The sequence below is a fragment of the Periplaneta americana genome, chromosome 3, assembly GCF_040183065.1.
Source record: "Periplaneta americana isolate PAMFEO1 chromosome 3, P.americana_PAMFEO1_priV1, whole genome shotgun sequence".
In the NCBI taxonomy this organism is placed as follows: domain Eukaryota; kingdom Metazoa; phylum Arthropoda; class Insecta; order Blattodea; family Blattidae; genus Periplaneta; species Periplaneta americana.
The window spans coordinates 43,570,087-43,590,763 of record NC_091119.1 but is presented as its reverse complement, the minus strand read 5'-3'; the positions used below and the strand labels follow the sequence as shown (position 1 = coordinate 43,590,763).

The window sequence follows — 20,677 nt, the reverse complement described above, 5'->3', positions numbered from 1 at the left end:
CAGCATTAAGTTCTGCCACTTGAACGCACCTAGAAATTAAAAATGATAGAGAGCTGTCACTGTTCTGCATCGCAGAAAAAATTAAACAATTAACGAATAAATGAAAGAATAAACTACTTGAAGGATATTAGAAGGAGAATATAAAGGTACAGTACATAGTAGTTGCGTCTTTAAACACAAGTAATAAAATAATAAAACAAATAGATTGAACAGTGAATTAATGTACAACAGCACCATAATAACTATATAATCAATCTTCTTAATGTATCCAGCTGTTTGCTGATAACATAAAGTCCATTATAGTCCACTGTAGTCTATTCACTTGTTGTTTTTCACGAGAAATGAGAGGTATTTTGATCGGTGTTCATTATAGATGCCTGTTGCTAGTAGCCAGAGTTGGGGTGTAGTCAATATATACTGCAGGGCTGTGTCTTCTGCAACCAATATTGATGATTTTAATTTACTTCTTTTGTGATTTATGGATGGACAGTATAGAAGAATGTGTTCCAGATCTTCATCATGATTATTACACCACAGACAAGTAGGATTATCAAAATGTGAAATCGGTGTAGGTACAATTGAGTGACAATGTGACCTGTTCTGGCTCTTGTTAAAAATGTTTGAACATGTCTGGGTAAGTTTTCGTACATTTCCAGGTCATTTGGTTTCTTTTGTACAGACTGTAAAATTTTTCCTTTGTCAGAAGAGAGCCAATTGGTGATCCATAGGTTTGTAAAATGAGACTTTACTGAAGCAAAAGCATTGGATAGAGATGTCACTTGAAGAGGTCTTGGTTGCAAATATGTTGCCTGTTTTGCAATATTATCGACTTTCTCGTTTCCAGGTATACCACAATGACTAGGTATCCGTTGAAATGTTATTTCCTTTTGGAGTTCTTTTAGTTTACTTAGTTGTTTCTGAATTGGAATAATTCTATGTCCATATAGGTTTGGTACATATTTAATTATATTAAATATAGCCCCCTTGGAGTCGGTAAGTATGCAAATAGATTTTTCAGAAATTTGAGTAACATACTGAAGAGCAACATCAATAGCTAGCAATTCAGTGTCAAGGCTGGAGGAGGATGAACATGGTATGAAATAACTTTCTTGATGTTTTGGAATATAATACCCTGCTCCTGATGTCCCATTATTAGGATTTAGAGATCCATCTGTATAAATTTGAAGGTGATCCTTATATGTACTGCAGAGTAGTTCCATGGAATCTAACTTAAGAATGTACGGAGGATCATTTTTGGAATGATTTCCTGGAATTTGTATGCTATGTTCTGGAATCACCCATTTCCATGGAGGAATTTCGTTCACAACTGGAGTTTTAGCAATGAGTGTGTCTGTGATATAGATTGGTATTTCTTCTTTTTTATTTTATAGAAATTACACAGGATATCATCTGTCAGCTTGAAGAACATCTGAGATCTGGATGAGGCTTGCAATTTTAAATGTATTTTTTAGATCCTTTTGTAATATATAGTGTCTGAGTGGTTGGATATTACATTCAATTTCTAGGGCAACAGTTGACGTGGTTTTTGGTACTCCTAGGCATAATCTTAAGGCTGAGTTTTGAAGAACAGAAATTTTTTGTAGTTGAGTTGCTGATGCTCCTCCCCATATTTCACATCCATAGGTCAATTTTGATCGTATATAAGCATTATAAAACAGACGCATTGTCGTGATGTCTGATCCCCATTTCCTATTAGCTATGATCTTCAAGAGATTTAATCGTGGTAGACACTGCGAAGCAACACTGGTTAAATGTGTTTTCCATAAAAGTCTTTCATCAAAAATTAATCCTAGGATCTTAGGAGTTGGATTGTACTGAATAATAACTATATAATAAAACAGAACAAACGCATTCACGTTAACTGGGAACTGGTATGTACAATCCAATGAGCAGACCGAATAGGCGAAAAAAATCAACCAGCAACAACAGTACTACATCACAACTCAGAACAGGTCGTGATTTGTTGCCATAGCGACTGTGGTAACCAAACACTTTACTTCATTGAAGTCAGATTGAAATGCATCTGTAGCAATCTTTCCTCTGCGTCCAGATGCATTTAAACTGTTAACTGATAATGATACTACACTGTCCTCAATTGCAGGTCCTCCTGAACTGCAGTCAGGACCGCCATGAAGACGTCACAGAAAAAGTGCAAGACAAGGGACAGATATCCAGTACCATGGAATCAAGATAAATCTCTGTCAACACCAGGAATTCAACCATGGATGCTTGCTTAGGAACTAGAAATGCTGTCTGCTGAGCCATAACTGTAGACTATTATAGTTTTTTTGCCGAATTGTTATTTAACTTCCTGTTTTTGTACATAATAAATAATATATGTGCGAGAAAATAGCCTATTTATTGTACTCGTCCTCCCTGTCTTCCAATCCTGCAGAAAATTGTCAACTTTCTGTTGGATAACTCTCTTTCTGCTAGGCTACCAACACTAAAAAAAACTAACAAAGTACAAAATCAACGTCACATAGATCTTCGAAACATTACTGTAATTTAAACTACAAAAGAGAGCAATTAGAGCCATAGTTCAAGTGTCTCAAACTACCAGCTGCAGACCATTCTTCAAAAAATTACATATCTTGCCATTACTCTGTATTTATATTTATGAAACCTTAAATTTTATCAAATATAATTTGCATAGCTTCCCTAAAAATTCAGACACACACTAGTACAATACAAAAAATAGAGATAATATTTTTATTGAAAGTTTTAACACAACTCTATATAAAAACAGTTTCATTCATGCTGGTCTTCTTATGTATAATAGCCTACCAAATTATCTTAAAGAAATGTCTGCACATCAGAAATTTAAGAAAGCTCTTTATAAAATTTTAATCAAAAACTGCTTTTACAGTATGAACGAATTTATTGAAAATTGTCATAACTGAATAGAAAAAGAACGCCTTACTTCAAAAAATTTTACTTCCTCTTTTCCAGATCCTGACTTCGAGAAGGATGTCTTCTCATGAAAGACGCGATGGTTGAAATTGACTCCTGACTTCAAGACATACTGCAAACGGGACTTATAGCCGAAATCGGCCGACCTGTAGTTTTCTTCAATCAAGTTCCAAGTTTTGTATATTTGTATTTGTGTTGCATTTAATTATAGTTATTACTTTTATGTGTATTATGTAATTAATTATTAGTTTGTAAATATGACATGTCCCATATTACGTATATGATCAGTGGATGCAATAAATGATTATGATTATGTATAGGAGTTCATAAATTTCAGTATTATTGGCAGATTGGCGTATATTTATATTTATTCTGCCACTTTTATAGGTATTGGCAAAAGCATCACAAACTAGTTCTTTCCAATAAATATTCTTTATATTGGAGTAGTATGAAACGAACGTCTTGCCATAAGACCAGTATTATTACGTATGCGAGTATGTGCATTAAGCTTTGAGGAAATTATTCATTAAGTATAATAGTAACTTTAGATACTAATCTCGTAATCAGTTTTCATAATTTAAAACTTAGTAATTTACCACACTCTTTGAAGGCAACTCTATAATATTACAGACTGCAAAAGAATAATCCCAGGATTCAATATTCATTGTTCACTAACCAATATTTAGTATGCAATATTAAGTTCTCTAGAAAAAAGTACCTCTACATATTCTGTACTTAGATCTCAGTATAAAATATTCAATACAATGTGTTCATCAGATGATTACAATATATCTCACTAATTACTCCATAAAATGTTACTGCTTCAAGTTTCTGATACACAGACTCTTAAAAGCGTTACTCCATTGCAGTGACTACAAGTACCACTACTGTATGCAATAAAATGGCTATGATTTATAGTTGGTAAAATTGGTATTGCAGAACATTAAGCCTGTTATGCTGAAAGAAGTGAGTGAATCTTACCTGATTAGATCCCTTCCCTTTATTATAATGTAGTCATGCCACTGCCTGGCTGTCCAGCCTTCAGGCATTTGAAGAAAACAACGCAAATGAATGCTCTGGCAACTTCACCATCTTCTTCTTCACCATACTGCTGTCACACACCCCTCTGGTGCAGCAATCTACAAAAACAAATTTGTTATTGAGAAAATACAGTTTAGTTAAATAAAAAGCTAGTACTTACTTATGGCTTTTAAGGAACCCAGCAGTTCATTGCCGCCCTCACATAAGCCCGCCACTGGTTCTTATCCTGAGCAAGATTAATCCAATCTCTATCCCATCTCCCTCAAATCCATTTGAATATTATCTTCCCATCTACGTCTCGGCCTACCCAAAGGTTTTTACCCCTCCAACCTCCCAATTAAACTCTATGCATTTCTGGATTCGTCCATACATGCTACATGCCCTGCCCATCCCAAAAAAACATCTGGATTTAATGTTCCTAATTATGTCAGGTGAAGAATACAATGCGTGCAGTTCTGCGTTGTGTAACTTTCCCCATTCTCCTGTAACTTCATCTTAGCCCCAAATATTTTCCTGAGCACCTTATTCTCAAACACCCTTAATCTCTGTTCCTCTCTCATAGGAAGAGTTCAAGTTATAAAAACAGAACATTAAGCCTTAGTACAGTGGTAAAAAAAAATGGCTGGCTGGAATCTTTTAAGACTCAAAAAAATGAATTTCCACATATGCAGGAAGATATCATCTGAGTTTACAAGAGAATATGTTTTAAATGATTATGTCTTAATACATTTTATAATCTAAATATTCCTAATTTTCAATAATCCAACATTCTATATTGTAAAGAAGCTGAACAGTCTTTCAAAATATCAATACACTGGCTGTTGCACTTGGTTCGAAATGCAACACTGCAGAGTGGCTAAGAGATAGAGTTTTGGCTCTGTAATCTTTTCGTCATTAGTTCGAATCATATTGTGACAGAATAATTTCATTCTAATTTTTAGTATATCTATTAGTACAGAGCGTTCGCCTATGGGTGGGGCCAGGAAAGCGGCATGTACTGATATGCCGCTTTGTGTGCGCAGTTGTTGAGACACGCTTGACAATCAAGGACATCAAGGTCGACAAGTTATCAGTTGTGAGCCAGATGTTGCAGTATTTAACACGTACAGCGCAGTTTCTTGACACAGTTGCTTAATTAATATTCAGTGTGTGTGTGTAAAATTTGTTAACAATGCAAAACGCAAAATTCACGCTTGAACAGAGAGTTTTTATGTACGATGCATATGTGAAAACAGAGTCATGTAGAGAGGTGCGTAGGCAATTTGAAGTGAAATATCCGGGTGCTCCAATTCAGGGTAGGGAAACTGTTAGACGTCTTGTTAACAAATAAAGGACAACAGGGTCGATAAATGCTACAATTCCTAAGCGAAAACAAAGAGTATTGACGGGAGAAAAAAATTGATGAAATCAGTGCATAATTTACATGCTCTCCTAATAAATCTCTAAGACATGTTTCACAGGAAGTTAGTGTTTCAAAAACATCAGTCTTTACTGCTGCTAAACTTTTAAAATTAAAACCCTACAGAGTATAGTATAGAAAGCGGAAACTTACGGATGATTCCCCAAGCGACACCTGGCCCCACCTGTAGGCGAACGCTCTGTATAATCGTATTTATTCACCTTACCTACGAACCTTCTAAACATACCACATTTATGTCAGTTATAATGCAGCAAATGGATTTTGGTTTTCTGAACTGAGTTCAGTAGATGAATTATTGTCTGTAATGTTTCCTACATCTTAATATGATTTAATTTACATCATTAAATAGTGAAATAACACTAAGCTACCGTAAGCACGATTTCTTTTTAAATTTATGTCTTTAAACTTTTATTGTGGAGTAGCAGGGTTCATATCAAATGATGAAAAGGAGTGAACTAAAACACGTTGGATTTTTTAAGGGTAAGTTAGGTAAAGTGCCTTGTAGGCACTGACGTAGGAAAGTAAGAAATATACTTGTACAGGATGAACCGTAAGTAATGTCATTAATTTCAAGGGGTTATTCTTTGAGATGTTTCAAACAAAAAAGTTTTATACAATTTTGCTCATTTTTACTTCCTTTTCGAGAAAAAAATTATTTTATATGAAACATTTCACAGTGTATTTTGGGAAAACTATTGAATTAATTCTCGATATGCTCAGTCAATTTAAGAGAGCAGCATATTATGATGATAAATGATTGAAAGAATACACAATAACTGCTTTTAAGGGCAATTTGATTTCTTGTGTGTAAGTTTACGAGTTACTACTTTAAAAATTGAAGTGAGAGAAGACTATTTCTAATTGACTGAAGAAAATGCTTTTAGTATGACAAACGCAGATTTTTTTGAATCACTAATTAAATTTGTATACTGTAAAATAAGTTTTTCTTGTTGTCTGTGTTGACTGAATACATAATTAAAATGAAATCGAAGAGTTTAAAAATATTATTATTAATTTAGTTCATTTTCACAGAATATTTAACTAAAATTAAATCGAACCGTTTAAAAATAATATTTTTAATGTAGAATACGCCTATCGTATTTCCCCCCCCCCCTTTACAGTTTTATATGTTTTAAAATTTTGTTTTTATAATGTGACATAAGCATCATTATTGTTAACTTTCTCTAGAATATTCAACTGAAATGCAGGAGTAGAAATATGTCTTGATTTTTTCAAGTTGTTCTGAAGTAAGTGTATCTTATTCTCTGCGTTTTCTGAACATTTAATTAAAATTAGGTTGTAGAGTTTATTTTAAATTTTCAAAGATTTTATTTAACATGAAAATAGAGGTATTCATTCTCTGTTCTCTAACACAGATTAAACACAGAAATTAAATGGTATATCACCTGTATTTTTCCAGTTTAAAAATAATGTACATGACAATTACCTTTAACTTCCCTATTCACTACAAGCCAGGTGAAGGAGTTGTTCAGAGCAACACAGCCTTACATGCACTCCCTGCTGATTATACAGCATTGCATGATCCCTTAACTCACGTATTTTAAAATACACGTTTTTCTGGAAAACTATTCAAAATACAGCAAAATGTATTCGGCTTTTTTGTTGCCCCTTACTAAAGGACTCATCCAGCAGAATTAATGATATTACGGTTAACCCTGTGTGTGTGTGTGTGATTATATTATATATATGGGTTATTTGCAGAATTTGTATAACAAATGACGTCCATCAATTCTTACCCTTCCCATTATTACATTTATAACGATAGAATTATAAATTCCTAACAGTGAGTAGTTTCAATACTAATGTAGTAAAGTCACAAGAATTATTTCCTTCATGTGAAATATTTCACGAGAATAAAATAAAATTCTCATAGTAAGAGCTAAAATGCTGTGTCCATACTAGTTAAGTTTTAAAAATGGAGCATGATTATGTCCAAATAATAACATAATTGAGAAAAAAATCAAAGAAACATTTGATATTATCAAAACTTATTCATTTATGTCTGAGTTTATATTTCCTTAAATATTACTGCATAATTACTCTAGTCCAGTAAGTCAATCAGGTCTGTTACACCATTCTGTTCCTATGGATACACAGTTGAAAAGAAATCCCACAGATGTCAGCACAAGCCAAGATGATGCACAAAGAGTCATCAACATCGCACAACGTACTATGCAAAAACAACTCAAAATATTGGAAATGTGGCTAAGAAACTAGAGAATAAAAGTCAATATAAGTAAAACTCAAGCCATCATTTTTACCAGAAGAAAGTCAAAAATACCAGATCACCTCAATCTCTTCTCCGAAGATATCTACTATAAACAATCTGTAAAATACCTCGGCGTCACACTTGATAAACAACTTCGATTTCATCACCATGTTGAAGCAGCTCGTAACAAAGCATTAGCCAGATTCATTCATCTATATCCATTGTTGAAGTCACCTTACATCAGACTTCCCTTGAAAAAAATCCTTTACACTTCTGTTATAAGATCTCAAATGACCTATGGTTGCGAAATCTGGAGCAATGCAAAGTTCCAAATTATCAGACGTCTTCATGCTGTGCAGAGAAAAGTATCCCTAACTGTCACTGGTGCAGACTATAGAACCATCAATAAACAACTACAAGACATGCTTGAAATAGAATCATTCTACGACATTATACAGAAAACTTTCATAAGGACATACTGTACCACCCCAATCCTCTGATAAGAGCCCTGGCAACAAGAGTATAAAATAACAACTACCGTCAAGATCGGTCACCTCAATTAAAAATATAAATGTTCCTGCTTGTTAACCATCTCTTTAAAGTAAAAGCCTTTTAAGGCTGACACTTATGTATCATACATGTTCCTGTTTAAAAAAAAAAAGTCATATTCTTGTTAAGGCAAGGGTCCACATAATCTGGAACTTGTAATGACATGTGTCTTTATTGACACCATCAAATAAATAAATAAAATAAAAGAGTCATTTTGATTGTACTGCTATGTTCACCCATTTTGATTTGGCGAGATTGTGTGTCATACTCTTGCTTTATGTTTTAGTCTAAGCGTACACTTTTACTCTGTCAGATCTGTTTGTGTTGTGTTTTCCACAAATAACATATAAAGTCAAGATCAAGAGGACATAATAGTACACGTGTGCAGTAGTTAAGTTACTATTTTGAAGATTTTTAAGCAAAAAAATTTTATATGATCAAAGAGTAATGGAACGGAGAGAATTTTTCTCCGTTCCATTACTCTTTCATCATACGATGACGCAGAATATCTGCATGGAAATATCTTATGTACTTCGGTACATTAAAACAATATATATAAAAAAATTTTAGGTTAGCACACGTTTATGTTTGCTTTGTCATGTCTGTTACCTGTCAGATCTGTTACACCATGTCATGTCTGTTACATCATTCAAAACAATGCTGTAAAGCAAGGTGAGTGTACAGTGGCTGATTACTATGGCAGAGACATTGCACTATATTAATACAGGCAGAATATGCACTAAATAGTACTTAAATTTTGACGTTTTCAATCGTCCATTTGTTATACAAATTTTGCAAATGAATATATAAACTAATCTTAGCACAAAAAAAAAAAACCATCGTCTTCTAACTGAAATGAAAACAGTTCAAAACAACGTAAAGAAAACACATTTTTAGTTGGAAGTTCATCTATCATGAAATTGCGTGACTTCCCACAATCCCCGGGACATGAACCATACTACAGCCCTATTTGAAATTAAATTTGATCTTTCTGCTAGGACATAGTAAGCATTCTGAATTAGCTGCCATAATTCATCGGTGATTCGACCATTTTTTCTTGGGATGACTGTACAACAGCAGCAGTAATAATAATAATAATAATAATAATAATAATAATAATAATAATAATAATGTATTATAACAGAATGTACTATTAAGAGGATAAGAAAAGGACTGTTTTTGACTACAATATGGCTCCAGCAGTTCAGAAATGAGGCCACAAAAGATGACAGTTGTCCAGGGTTTGCGACAAAAAAAGTCAACAGGGAACTTCCGACAGGAAGCATCACAACAGGCGACCAACTGACAGCAGTGACCAAGACAAGGGATGCAGCACGTCTGAAGACTTATAAATTTGTCTGGACAATAGATGGTAAAATATTTGCAAGAATAGATGATGGCTGTCCAGTGAGTAAAATCACTAATGTTGACGATGTAAATAATTTGTAAATAGTATTGTGTCGGTACTCATGTTTAATTATACAACATAATTGACTTAACAATGGCTAGTAATACTATATTAAATGAAATCCATCAGTGCAAATTTAATAATAATAATAATAACACAATGGTTTCTAACCGTTTACTTCACTGCAATGAGTATATTACCAATATGCTATCAGATCTTAAAATATTTCACTTAAACATTCATAGCATCAACAAGAATTTTTCCAAACTCTGTGTTTTACTTAATAATTTTTCCTTTTACTTTGATATTATAGTTATAGCAGAAACCTGGCTTGATCATGACTCTGGCTATGATATTAATGGTTATAAAAAATTTGTTGAAAGTAATAAGTATAATAAATGGATGGTATAGTTGTAAATTTTAAGGAAAACATTGTAGTTTCTTTTAAGTGATATTGACATATCCCATTGCAACACTATTTTTAAAAGCTTCTTGTCAATATACAAAGTAATAAAAAAACAATGTTATTCTGGGTGACATAAACATTAAAATTTTAGAAAAGAGCTTGGATAATTTTGGCAACATGTATTTAAATATCATGCAAGAATATAGAAATACTTAAATTCCATTACTCGTCCATCATCCAATTCATGTCTTTACCACATTTTCCTAAAAACTGGAAATAACTTAAATTTTATACCTAGAGTTTACGCAATTGCAATAACAGCTCATTATAATTGAATCCTATAGATTCAAAATCCCCTATATCCACTTTCTCAAATTAAAGGATTTTGACAATAACTGATGGCAAACACAGGGAATTTTCAACCTAACAGTGACTTTTAACAAACCATTTGCTTTAAATTTATTGGCTTTTTCAATTCAAACTATATAAGTTAATTCATTAGAATTCTCTTTTAAGAAAATATAATATAATATATATATTTTTTATTATGCATAAATTAAAATTTAATAACATTTAATAACAACGATTAATATCAATTACTTGAGATTAAATATGCATGATATAACATACACCCTTTCGTCATCATTTCAGTCGCACACAATGCACACGCATTGTCTACCGGTCTTTGTGTTCAGTCAACACCAGCAAGTCTCCATCTACCAACGTCACAACAAATAATCAATCCCACTCTCACTTCTTCGATGTTCATTAGAATTCATTGTTAGCAAGCAAAATGTGGACATAACTAAGTTCTGAACAAAATGGTCTTTAGTGGGTTTTGATTCTAGAGGATTCAATGACTTTTGCATTTTTGTCAATCAGTAATAGAAATACACCGTGTTCCGCTTATAAGTATAACAAAAGAAATAGCTATAAGTTCTGAATTAATACAAGTATATAGTTGAAACCAACTGCTACAAAGAATGAAAACTGGGAATTTTTGTTACCTTATGTTCCATAAACCTCAACATGGCTTCCATTGGTGGCACGGGAAATATCCAACCGGTATTCAACCTCGACCCAAATGTTATGAAGCATCTGTGGTGTAACATTGTTGACAGCAGCATAAATTCTTTCTTGTAAGTCTGCTAAATCACGTACTGGCGTCCTGTAGACCTGGTCCTTAACAAACCCCCACAGGAAAAAATCAGGTGGTGTTAGATCTGGTGATCTGGCAGGCCATGTGATGTACGGTGATCCTCTTCCGATCCATCTTGCAGGGAATTGTTCGTCTAAGAATGTGCGAACCATGTTGGCAAAGTGTGGTGGAGCCCCATCTTGCTGGAAAATTGCTCCATCTGGGAGTTGTGGCACAGCATACAGTTGCAACATATCCAGGTACGTGTTTGCAGTGACTGTCTTTTCAGCAAAGAAATAGGGACCAATGATTCTGTCACGCATGATCCCACACCAAACATTCCATTTAGGGGAATCCCGTTGGTGTTCAATTACGACACTTGGATTTTCCGACCCCCAGATGCGACAATTGTGTCGGTTTACTTTTCCACTGACGTGGAAGGTTGCCTCATCTGAGAAACAGACTCGAGTTAGAAATGTGTCGCCATCGTCCACTTTATCCAACATTGTTTCTGCAAAGCGTTTTCGTTCCAGTTTATCATTCGGCGTAATCATCTGATGAAATTGCAGCTTGTACGCTCGCAAACGCAATCTTTTATGGAGCACTGTATGCACTGTTGTTGGTGGGATGTTCAACTGCACACTAGCCTGTCGAATGGATTTCCGCGGGCTTCTCTGAAATGCCTCGCTAATGCGTTCGACATTTTCGTCAGACACTTTACGCTTGGAATGTTTACCTGCATTAGACAACAAACTTCCTGTTTCTCTGAGCTGCCTATCCCATTTCATTATTGAGACGTACGTCGGTACAGCTTCCCTCGGTCTAAGATTGTACTGACGGCGAAACAAGCGCTGTACAAGAATTATGGATCTATGTTCTGCTAATGACAGCACACAAAAGGCTTTCTGCTGTGGCGTCCACATGCTGACTGACTAAAGATACGATACGAATTCTCTTATTCAATGATCTGCGCATGCGTGAGTCTTCTAAAAATAAGTAACAACAATGGATTAAAACTTCCCAATTTCCTCTTTACAATGGTACCAATCTTAACCCATTTGCATGCATTGTTATGAAATTATAACTATTTCTTTTATTATACTTATAAGCGGAACACGGTGTATTAGCACATAAGCCACTGAACCTTCGAACAATTATAAGTAATTATAAATCATAAAAGCCTATCTCATATTAATAATATGACTTGGGAATCTATATTCTACAATGAAGATGCAGATACATGTTTCGATAATTTTTATAAAATACTTCGTAACCTTATTTGGAAATATTCTAATCATGTCCCTCTCAAATTCTCAAGTAAGTACAAAAATATTGAACCTTGGATTACCACAGGTATTGTTAAATCAATACGATCTAGAGATAAGATTGCTGAGCAAGTTAAATGTGACCCATAAAACATTGTTTTATTAAATTATTACAGAAAATATAAAAATATTCTCACTAATGTAATAAGAAATCGGAGAATCAAATATTATTCTGAAAAATTTTGCAAAAATAAAAATAATCCACAGCAATTTTGGCAGACCATAAACGAAGCTACTGACACCCAATGTAATAAAAATACTAATTTAAAGACAATTATAAGTCGAAATGGAATAAAATTGAAAATAAGAAAACTATTGCAAACGAATTTAACGATTACTTTACTAACGTAGGTCATGACATCACATCTAATATAAAAAAAGAAAGTATTTAATACTCATCACCATAAGCTTATTTATAATAAAAGTTTATCATCTATGTTTATGTTTCCTGTAAACGAATGTGAAATCGTTAATATTGTACATAGTTTAAAAAATAATGTTGCTCCTGGTATTGGTAGTATTAGAACAAATACCCTGAAACTTATTATCGAAGCTATTTCTAAACCACTTGCCTTTATATTTGATTTGTGCATATGTCAAAATGTATTTCCCTCAGCCCTAAAACATGATGTGGTGATACTAATTCACAAGTCTGGTGACAAATATAATTTTAATAATTACAGACGCATTACACTATTACCCCGTCTCTCTAAAGTATTTGAAAAATGTTTGCTTAACTGTGAACAAGTGGTGAGGGAAACCTAGGAACATACTGAGGGCGCTCTATCTGAAGATGGCTCTGAGATATAAAATTTATACTGTATCTACTTACGCCTAAAAAGGCGAAATCCACAAAATACATGTCTTAAAAAGGACCAGCAGCCAGCCTTCGTTATACTTTCCTCATCATTTTCTTCTTCTTCTTCTTCTTCTTCTTCTTCTTCTTCTTCTTCTGCTGCTGGTAGGTCTCCAATGGATCTGGCATGGGATCTAGCATGGCAGCTGACATGGAATCGCTGGCGTGAGACATTGCACAGGTTCTGGCATGGGGCCTCGCAATATATCTGGCATAGTTGCCAGTAATGGGACGTGGCATGGAATCAGGCATGGGAACTGCCATGGGATAAATTATGGGAACTGGCAATGGGAGCTGGTATGGGATCTGACGTGGGAGCTGATAAGGGATCTACCAAGGGATGACTGGCAAGAGAGCCGGAAATGAGAGCTTGCATGGAATCCCACATGGGAGATTGCAAGGAATCTTGCATGGGACCTGGCAAGGAATCTGACATGGGAGCTGGCACGGGTGTGCTGGCATGGCATCTGCAAAGGATTTCGCATAAAACCTTGTCACGGTTATGGCATAGGATCTAGCAATGGGAGCTAGCATGGGATTTAATAAGGAAACTGGCATGGGAGATAATATGAGATATAGCATTGCAGCGCTGGCATCGGGTCTCGCATGGGAGCTGGCAATGGGTGTTGGCATTGGAGCTAAGAAGGAAACTGGCATGGGAGCTAATATGAGATCTAGCATGGGAGCTGCAAATGGGATATGGTACGGGATCTGGCAACGAATTTGAAATGGCATCTAGCATAGGAGCGCAAGCGAAGAATATGGCAATGAGAGCTCGCACGGGAGCACTGGCACGGGATCTTGCAAGGAATCTTGCATGGGTGCTAGCATTGGGACCTGGCAATGGAAGCTGGTATGGCATCTTGGATGGAAGATATCATGGGAGTTCAAATGGGATCGCTGGCAAGGCATCTGGCAAGGGATCTGGCATGCGATATAGCATGGGATCTGGCATGCGATCTAACATGGGATCTGGCATGGAATCGCTGGCATGAGAGCTCGCATGAGACGTTGCAAGGGATCTGGTATGTGGCCTCGCAATAAATCTGGCATGGGAGCGGGTAGACGGATGTGGCATGGAATCAGGCCTGGGAACTGCCATGGAATCGATGGCATGGGTTAAGGCATGGGAACTGGCAATGGGAGCTGGTATGGGATCTGACGTGGGAGCTGATAAGGGATCTACCATGGGATCACTGGCAAGAGAGCCGGAAATGAGTGCTTGCATGCTATCTCGCATGGGAGATTGCAAGGAATCTGGCATGGGAGCTGCCAAGGAATCCGACATGGGAGCTGCCACGAGTGTGCTGGCATGGCATCTGCAAAGGGATTTCGCATGAAACCTTTTAAGGGATATGCCATAGGATCTAGTAATGGGAGCTAGCATTGGATTTAACAAGGAAACTGGCATGGTATCTAATATGAGATGTAGCATTTCAGCGCTGGCATGAGATCTCGCATGGGAGCTGGCAATGCGATCAGGTATGGGACCTGGCAAGGAATCTTGAATTGGTTCTAGCATGGGAGCGCATTCAAGGGATATGGCAATGAGAGCTCGCATGGGAGCGTTGGTATGGGATCTTACAAGGGATATGGAAAGGGGGCAGGCATGGGAGCTGGCAATAGAAGCTGGTATGGCATCTCGGATTGGAGCTGCCATGGGAGTTCGCATGGGATCGCTGGCATGGCATCTGGCAAGGGATCTGGCATGCGATCTAGCATGAGATATGGCATGCGATCTAGCATGGGATCTGGCATGGAAGCTGGCAATGGGAGCCGACATGGGATCTAGCATGGCAGTTGACATGGAATTGCTGGCATGAGAGCTCGCATCAGACCTTGCACGGGATCTGGCATGGAGCCTCGCAATATATCTGGCATAGGAGCGGGTAATGGGACGTGAAATGGAATCAAGCATGGGAACTGCCATGGGATCGTTGGCATCGGATATGGTATGGGAAATGGCAATGGAAACTGGTATGGTATCTGACGTGGAACTGATAAGGGATCTACCCTGAGATCACTGGCAAGAGAGCCGGAAATAAGAGCTTGCATGGGATCTCGCAGAGGAGATTGCAAGGAATCTGGCATGGGAGCTGGCAAGGAATCTGACATGGGAGCTGGCACGGGTGTCCTGGCATGGCATCTGGCAAGGGATTTCGCATGGGAGCTCACATTAGACCTTGTAAGGGATCTGGCATGGAAGCAGTCATGCGAACTAGCATCGGTGACATGGGAGCTAGCATGGGATCTAGCAGTAGCAGCTTGAATGGTAGCTAATATTTGATCTGGTTTGGGATCTGGCAAGGAATCTGGATTGGGATCTAGCATGGGAACGCAGACAGGAGATATGGCAAAGGGAGCTCGCATGGGAGCAATGGCATGGGATCTGGAATGGGAGCTGGCAATGGGATCTGGTATATGAGCTGAGATGCGTTTTGGAATTGGGCCTGGGATGGGATCTGGCACGGGATATTGCAGGCGATCCGGCACGGGAGGTGGAATGCGATCTGGCATGATATAAAGGTGGCCAGTTGGCCTGGGATCTGGCATGGGAGAATTTTTGGGATGTAGATAGAATGTTGTGAAGATAATTCGTGGGAGTGGTGTGACAGCTTGCATGGGTGATATGGAAGATGGCATGAGTGGTATGGGAGGTGGCATGGGTGGTATGGGAGCTGGCATGGGAGCTGGCCTGGCTTTCGAGAACCGCCTAAAAAGACGAAGTCTACGAAATACATTTCTTAAAAAGGACCAGCAGCCAATCTTCGTTATTCGTTCCTCAGCTTCTTCTTCTTCTTCTTCTTCTTCTTCTTCTTCTTCTTCTGCTGGTTGGTGTTCCAATGAAGGTGCTGGCATGCGAGATGCCATGAGTTTTGGCATGGATGGTGTAGCCTCCAGGATGGGGATATTTCGATAGTCATCCGTGGCTTCCTTCAACTCTGTCTCGTCATATAATTGGAAGAAAAAAAGATAACACTCCAGTAATTTCAGATAATTGCACCCCTCATCCCAGACCTCCTGCTCAAACTCGGTGTACTGGCTGCTCGGCTCAAACAAGTAGTCGCTGCTCGTGCTCTGGGGGGCAACGTGTACGTTCATCGGCTTTGCCGGCTTTCCAGTTGTATCATGTCCAGCTGGTACAGGCGGAGTCTTCACATACCACGTTGAAGTCGGTCTTCTTGTCCATCTTGTCCATCTTCTTTTCTTCTCTCCGTTGGATTTCGTCATGACATATCCTTCCCCAGTATCCCCCACCCGGACATCCGATTGGGGGGATAGTTTACGTCCGGAATTTTTTACCAGGGAAAGACTCATCATGGCATTTTTATCGTATCATAAACTATCTTCTTGGGAGTTATATATATGCGGTAGCCTCCCATTGCTATCCGCATACCACTCTCTCTTTCGCATCTTAAAAGATCCCAGGGGGCCCCAGCGTGAAGGTGAGGAGAGTGGATTTGACTAATTAGGCCCTCCAGACTTCACCGAAATTCTCTACAAGGGTTAAATATCAGTTCCATCAGGGTTTTTGACCCGATCAGAGACCAGGAAATAGCAATTAGCCTTTGCCCCCCCCCATATATATCGTGTACACTGTGTGGAATGTGCGTAGGAAGGGAGAGGGAAGTTTTATCCAGAAGCCACACAAAACTGCTCTATAAATGGTTATATGGTAATGCGATATAGGGATTTTGGAAATTAGGAATTTGTTCATTTAGCAATTGTATGTTTTCATTATAATTCCTGGCTATGAAGTATTCCTCAGCTATATTAATTAAATATGGATCATTTACTGTTTTTAAGATTTGCAATGTGTTGTGAATACCATTAAGTCCATGACCTGTGTTAATTGAGTGGCAAATTTTGATTTATTTCTATTGTTAATGAAATTGGATTCATGTTCCTTGTATCTAGCATGAAAATTCCTTTTTGTTTGGCCGATGTATTTCATATTGCAGTTAGTACCGGTACAATATAAGTGATAAACTCCATTATGTAAATGTTTGTTAGTGTTCCTGATTTTATTGGGGATTATAATCTTTAATGTATTGTTGATTTTATAAGTAATGTTTATATTTTCTTTTTTGAAAAATCAGATATTTGATTATTAATTTTCCCTATATAGGTTATAGAGTTCCAGGTTTTGACTTTATTGGATTCTATAGGTTGTAAAGTTGTAATTCTGTTGTGGATAAAGTTCTGAATCTTTACTTATTAAAACCATTCTCAATAACTAATTGTATAATGTATTTGTATTCTGTTGAGTAGGCTTGTTTATTAAGAGGTGTGTTTATTAAATGATCGACTAAAAATCTGAATTTACAAATGTTGTGGGAATATGGATTTTTATTCTTATTTTTTTAATACACAAGGTTTACACTACATTTAGGCATTTCATCCCGAAAGAGCAGAAGCTCGTGCCTGGGCATACTTCAGTCTACTTATATAAAATTGAAGACTGTTAATTCAGCACAATAACATTAATATCTAGTAAAATACAGACCATGTAATGACATATACAAATATACAAAATACAAAGTATATGAGTATTAGATTACAATTTTAAACTCATATGGATTAAGGAAAGGCAAAACAATTAAATAATTAATCTAATTTGTTTCCTAAATCTATGTGTGTTTAATGTACTTAGTTCAGGGTAAGCTCAAATTAATGCATTATATATTCTGGGTAAAAAATTTCTGCTGTGTTTTAATCCAGCAGTTGTGTGACATTTGGGGATGTTTAGAAAGAAACTGTAGTTCCGTCTCGTACGCTATTCATGAGGATCAAATTTAAATTTATTGTTATTCTTATGGAAGTAAATGAACAATATTTCTTTATAAATTTGTTCTAGATTTGATGCACCAAATTTCTGAAAAATTAATTTCGCTGTGTGATCAAAAGGTTTATATAGACAAATTTTGATAATTCACATTTTTGGAGCAAATTTAAAGGGTGAATAGTCGATTTTTCCATTCCTCCCCAACCTAATATAGGCCTACCATACCTACTGAATTATTGATTGAAACAGAGCTACGTACACAGTACACACAACATAAATAGGTAAATAAGAACATAGAATGGAAAATTTGTGGATTGTTTTACACAATCTGATACACAGAAATGAGATATGCTTGCCCCATTTTAAATGTTGGTCAATAATGATACCTGAATATTTAACTTGTGAGGATATATTCAAATCGTTACATGAGCAAGTAGGTATGTTACAATCGTGTATTGTTATACTTCTATTATTATTTATTTTTAGTTGTTCAAGGGCATGTGATGTTAATGATAATATTATTAATTTTGTTTTAGAAACCTTCAAAGAAGGAAAGTGAGCATCCAGCAATTCTTCAATAATGTTAATACCACTGTTAGAGTTTTGATAAGTTTCATTCCAACTCGAACTGGTAAATTTAGCCACAGTCTCATCAGCATAAGATTACAGAGTACCAGAATATTTCTAAATGTCAATTTTAAGTAAATCGTTGATATATATTAAAAACTAAACAGGATCTAAAATCGTCCTCTGAAATACACCTATACAAATGTTACGTGATTCACTAATGTGATCATTGATTGAGTTCTGTTACTTAAGTAAGATTTACATAATTTTAAAGCCAATCCATTAATTCCCCATCTATCCATTTTATTCAAAAGTATATTATGATTGACTGCAGTGAAAACTTCTTGTAAGACTAGAAAAATTCCTAGACATTTATTTCCTACGTCTAATTGTTGAAGTATTTTTGAAGTAACTGTCATAATAGCATCATCAGTGCACAAATTTTTTCTGAAACCAAATTGGTCATCAATTAGTAGTTTTTTTTTTCTAAAAATTGTATTAACCGTGTTTTTATACATTTTTCAAATACTTTAGAGAGATAGGGTAATAGTGAATTGGGTCTGTAATTATTAAGATTATATTTCTCACCAGACTTGTGAATTTGTATCACCACATCATGTTTTAGGGCTGAGGGAAATACATTTTGAGATGTGCACAAATTAAATATAAAGGCAAGTGGTTTAGAAATAGCTTCGATAATACATAGCACAAGAAAATGGTTACAACCCAAACATAATAGACAACATCATAAGGAAGACAAAACAAAAACTCAACAAACACACAAAACAAACACAAACACAAGAAATACATCATACTAACATACGAAAACAAAAACACATTCAAGATCGCATCCTCATTCAGAAAACAGAAATACAACATAGCATACGGAACAGAAAACACAGTACAAAGACATCTCAACACACAAACAACACAAACAAATAGATACAACCACACAGGTGTATACAAACTCACATACAATAGTTGCGACAGTTTCTACATTGGACAGAGAGGCATATCATTCCAAACTCGATACAAAGAACACATTAAAGCAATAACCAGAGGACTCAATACATCTAATCACAAAATTAATAAATTCCTTTTACGATTTAAAAAAAAATCACACACACACACACACTTCCAACAGAATATAAATATACACTTCTGATTTCTCAACAACTTATTCAACAGTTAGGTATGTTAAAAGTCAATAAACATGATAAAATGATTTCCTTGGACATGGAAAATCTTTACATGAACATTCACATAGATGAAACCACTCAAATAATAGTTACATAATTACAAGGATTAAACATTAATCCTAATACAGTAAAGCAAATTGAAAATATATTACACATTTCTTTATATCAAAATTATTTTACTTTCGATAATAAAATGTACAAACAAACAAAAGGTTTAGCTATGGGAGATTCAATGTCAGGCTTCATAGCCTATATTTTCCTTCAGCACTTAGAAAATCAACATATTCCTAATATATAACTACAACATAACATTAAAGCATACTTCCGATATGGTGACGATACTTTAATATAATATACAATAGTACTTCACAATCAGAACGCATTGTCAGTTCCTTCAATAGATTGCATACCGAAATAATGAAATAGAACATATCAGAACTATTAACTTCCTTGATCTGAACATTAAAATTAAAAAATCTAAATTTTTCTACAACATTTACTAGAAACCTACATCCATCAATTATACCATACATCAAACATCTAATCATCACAGTTCAGTTCAGAAGCTCGGAGAGTACAGTCGGGTTTTTGTGTGCTCTGTGGTGCGAGTTACTAGTCTTAACAATGGGAAGAAACATGGGTGCAAACTGTGAAGGAGGAAGTGGGAAGGATCAGGACAATCAGATTATTTTCACCCTCAAACTAACTTATGTTTGAGGATCTTAAATCTTCAGTGAAGATGGAGGTGAATGAATTAAGAAAATCAGTTGAATTCATGTCTTCCAAGTTCGACAGTCTTAGAGAGGAATTGGCGCACA

General features: G+C 36.0%; 1 protein-coding gene across 1 annotated transcript in view; it reads right to left on the bottom strand.

The window, feature by feature from the left end:
• Positions 1-20,677, bottom strand: part of LOC138695971 (uncharacterized) — a 422,025-nt gene that overhangs the window by 24,767 nt on the left and 376,581 nt on the right. The window contains exon 4 of the mRNA XM_069820400.1: positions 3,916-4,073. Within this exon, the coding sequence (XP_069676501.1) occupies positions 3,976-4,073 (98 nt within the window). The 3' untranslated portion in view covers positions 3,916-3,975. The remainder of the gene's footprint in view (positions 1-3,915; positions 4,074-20,677) is intronic.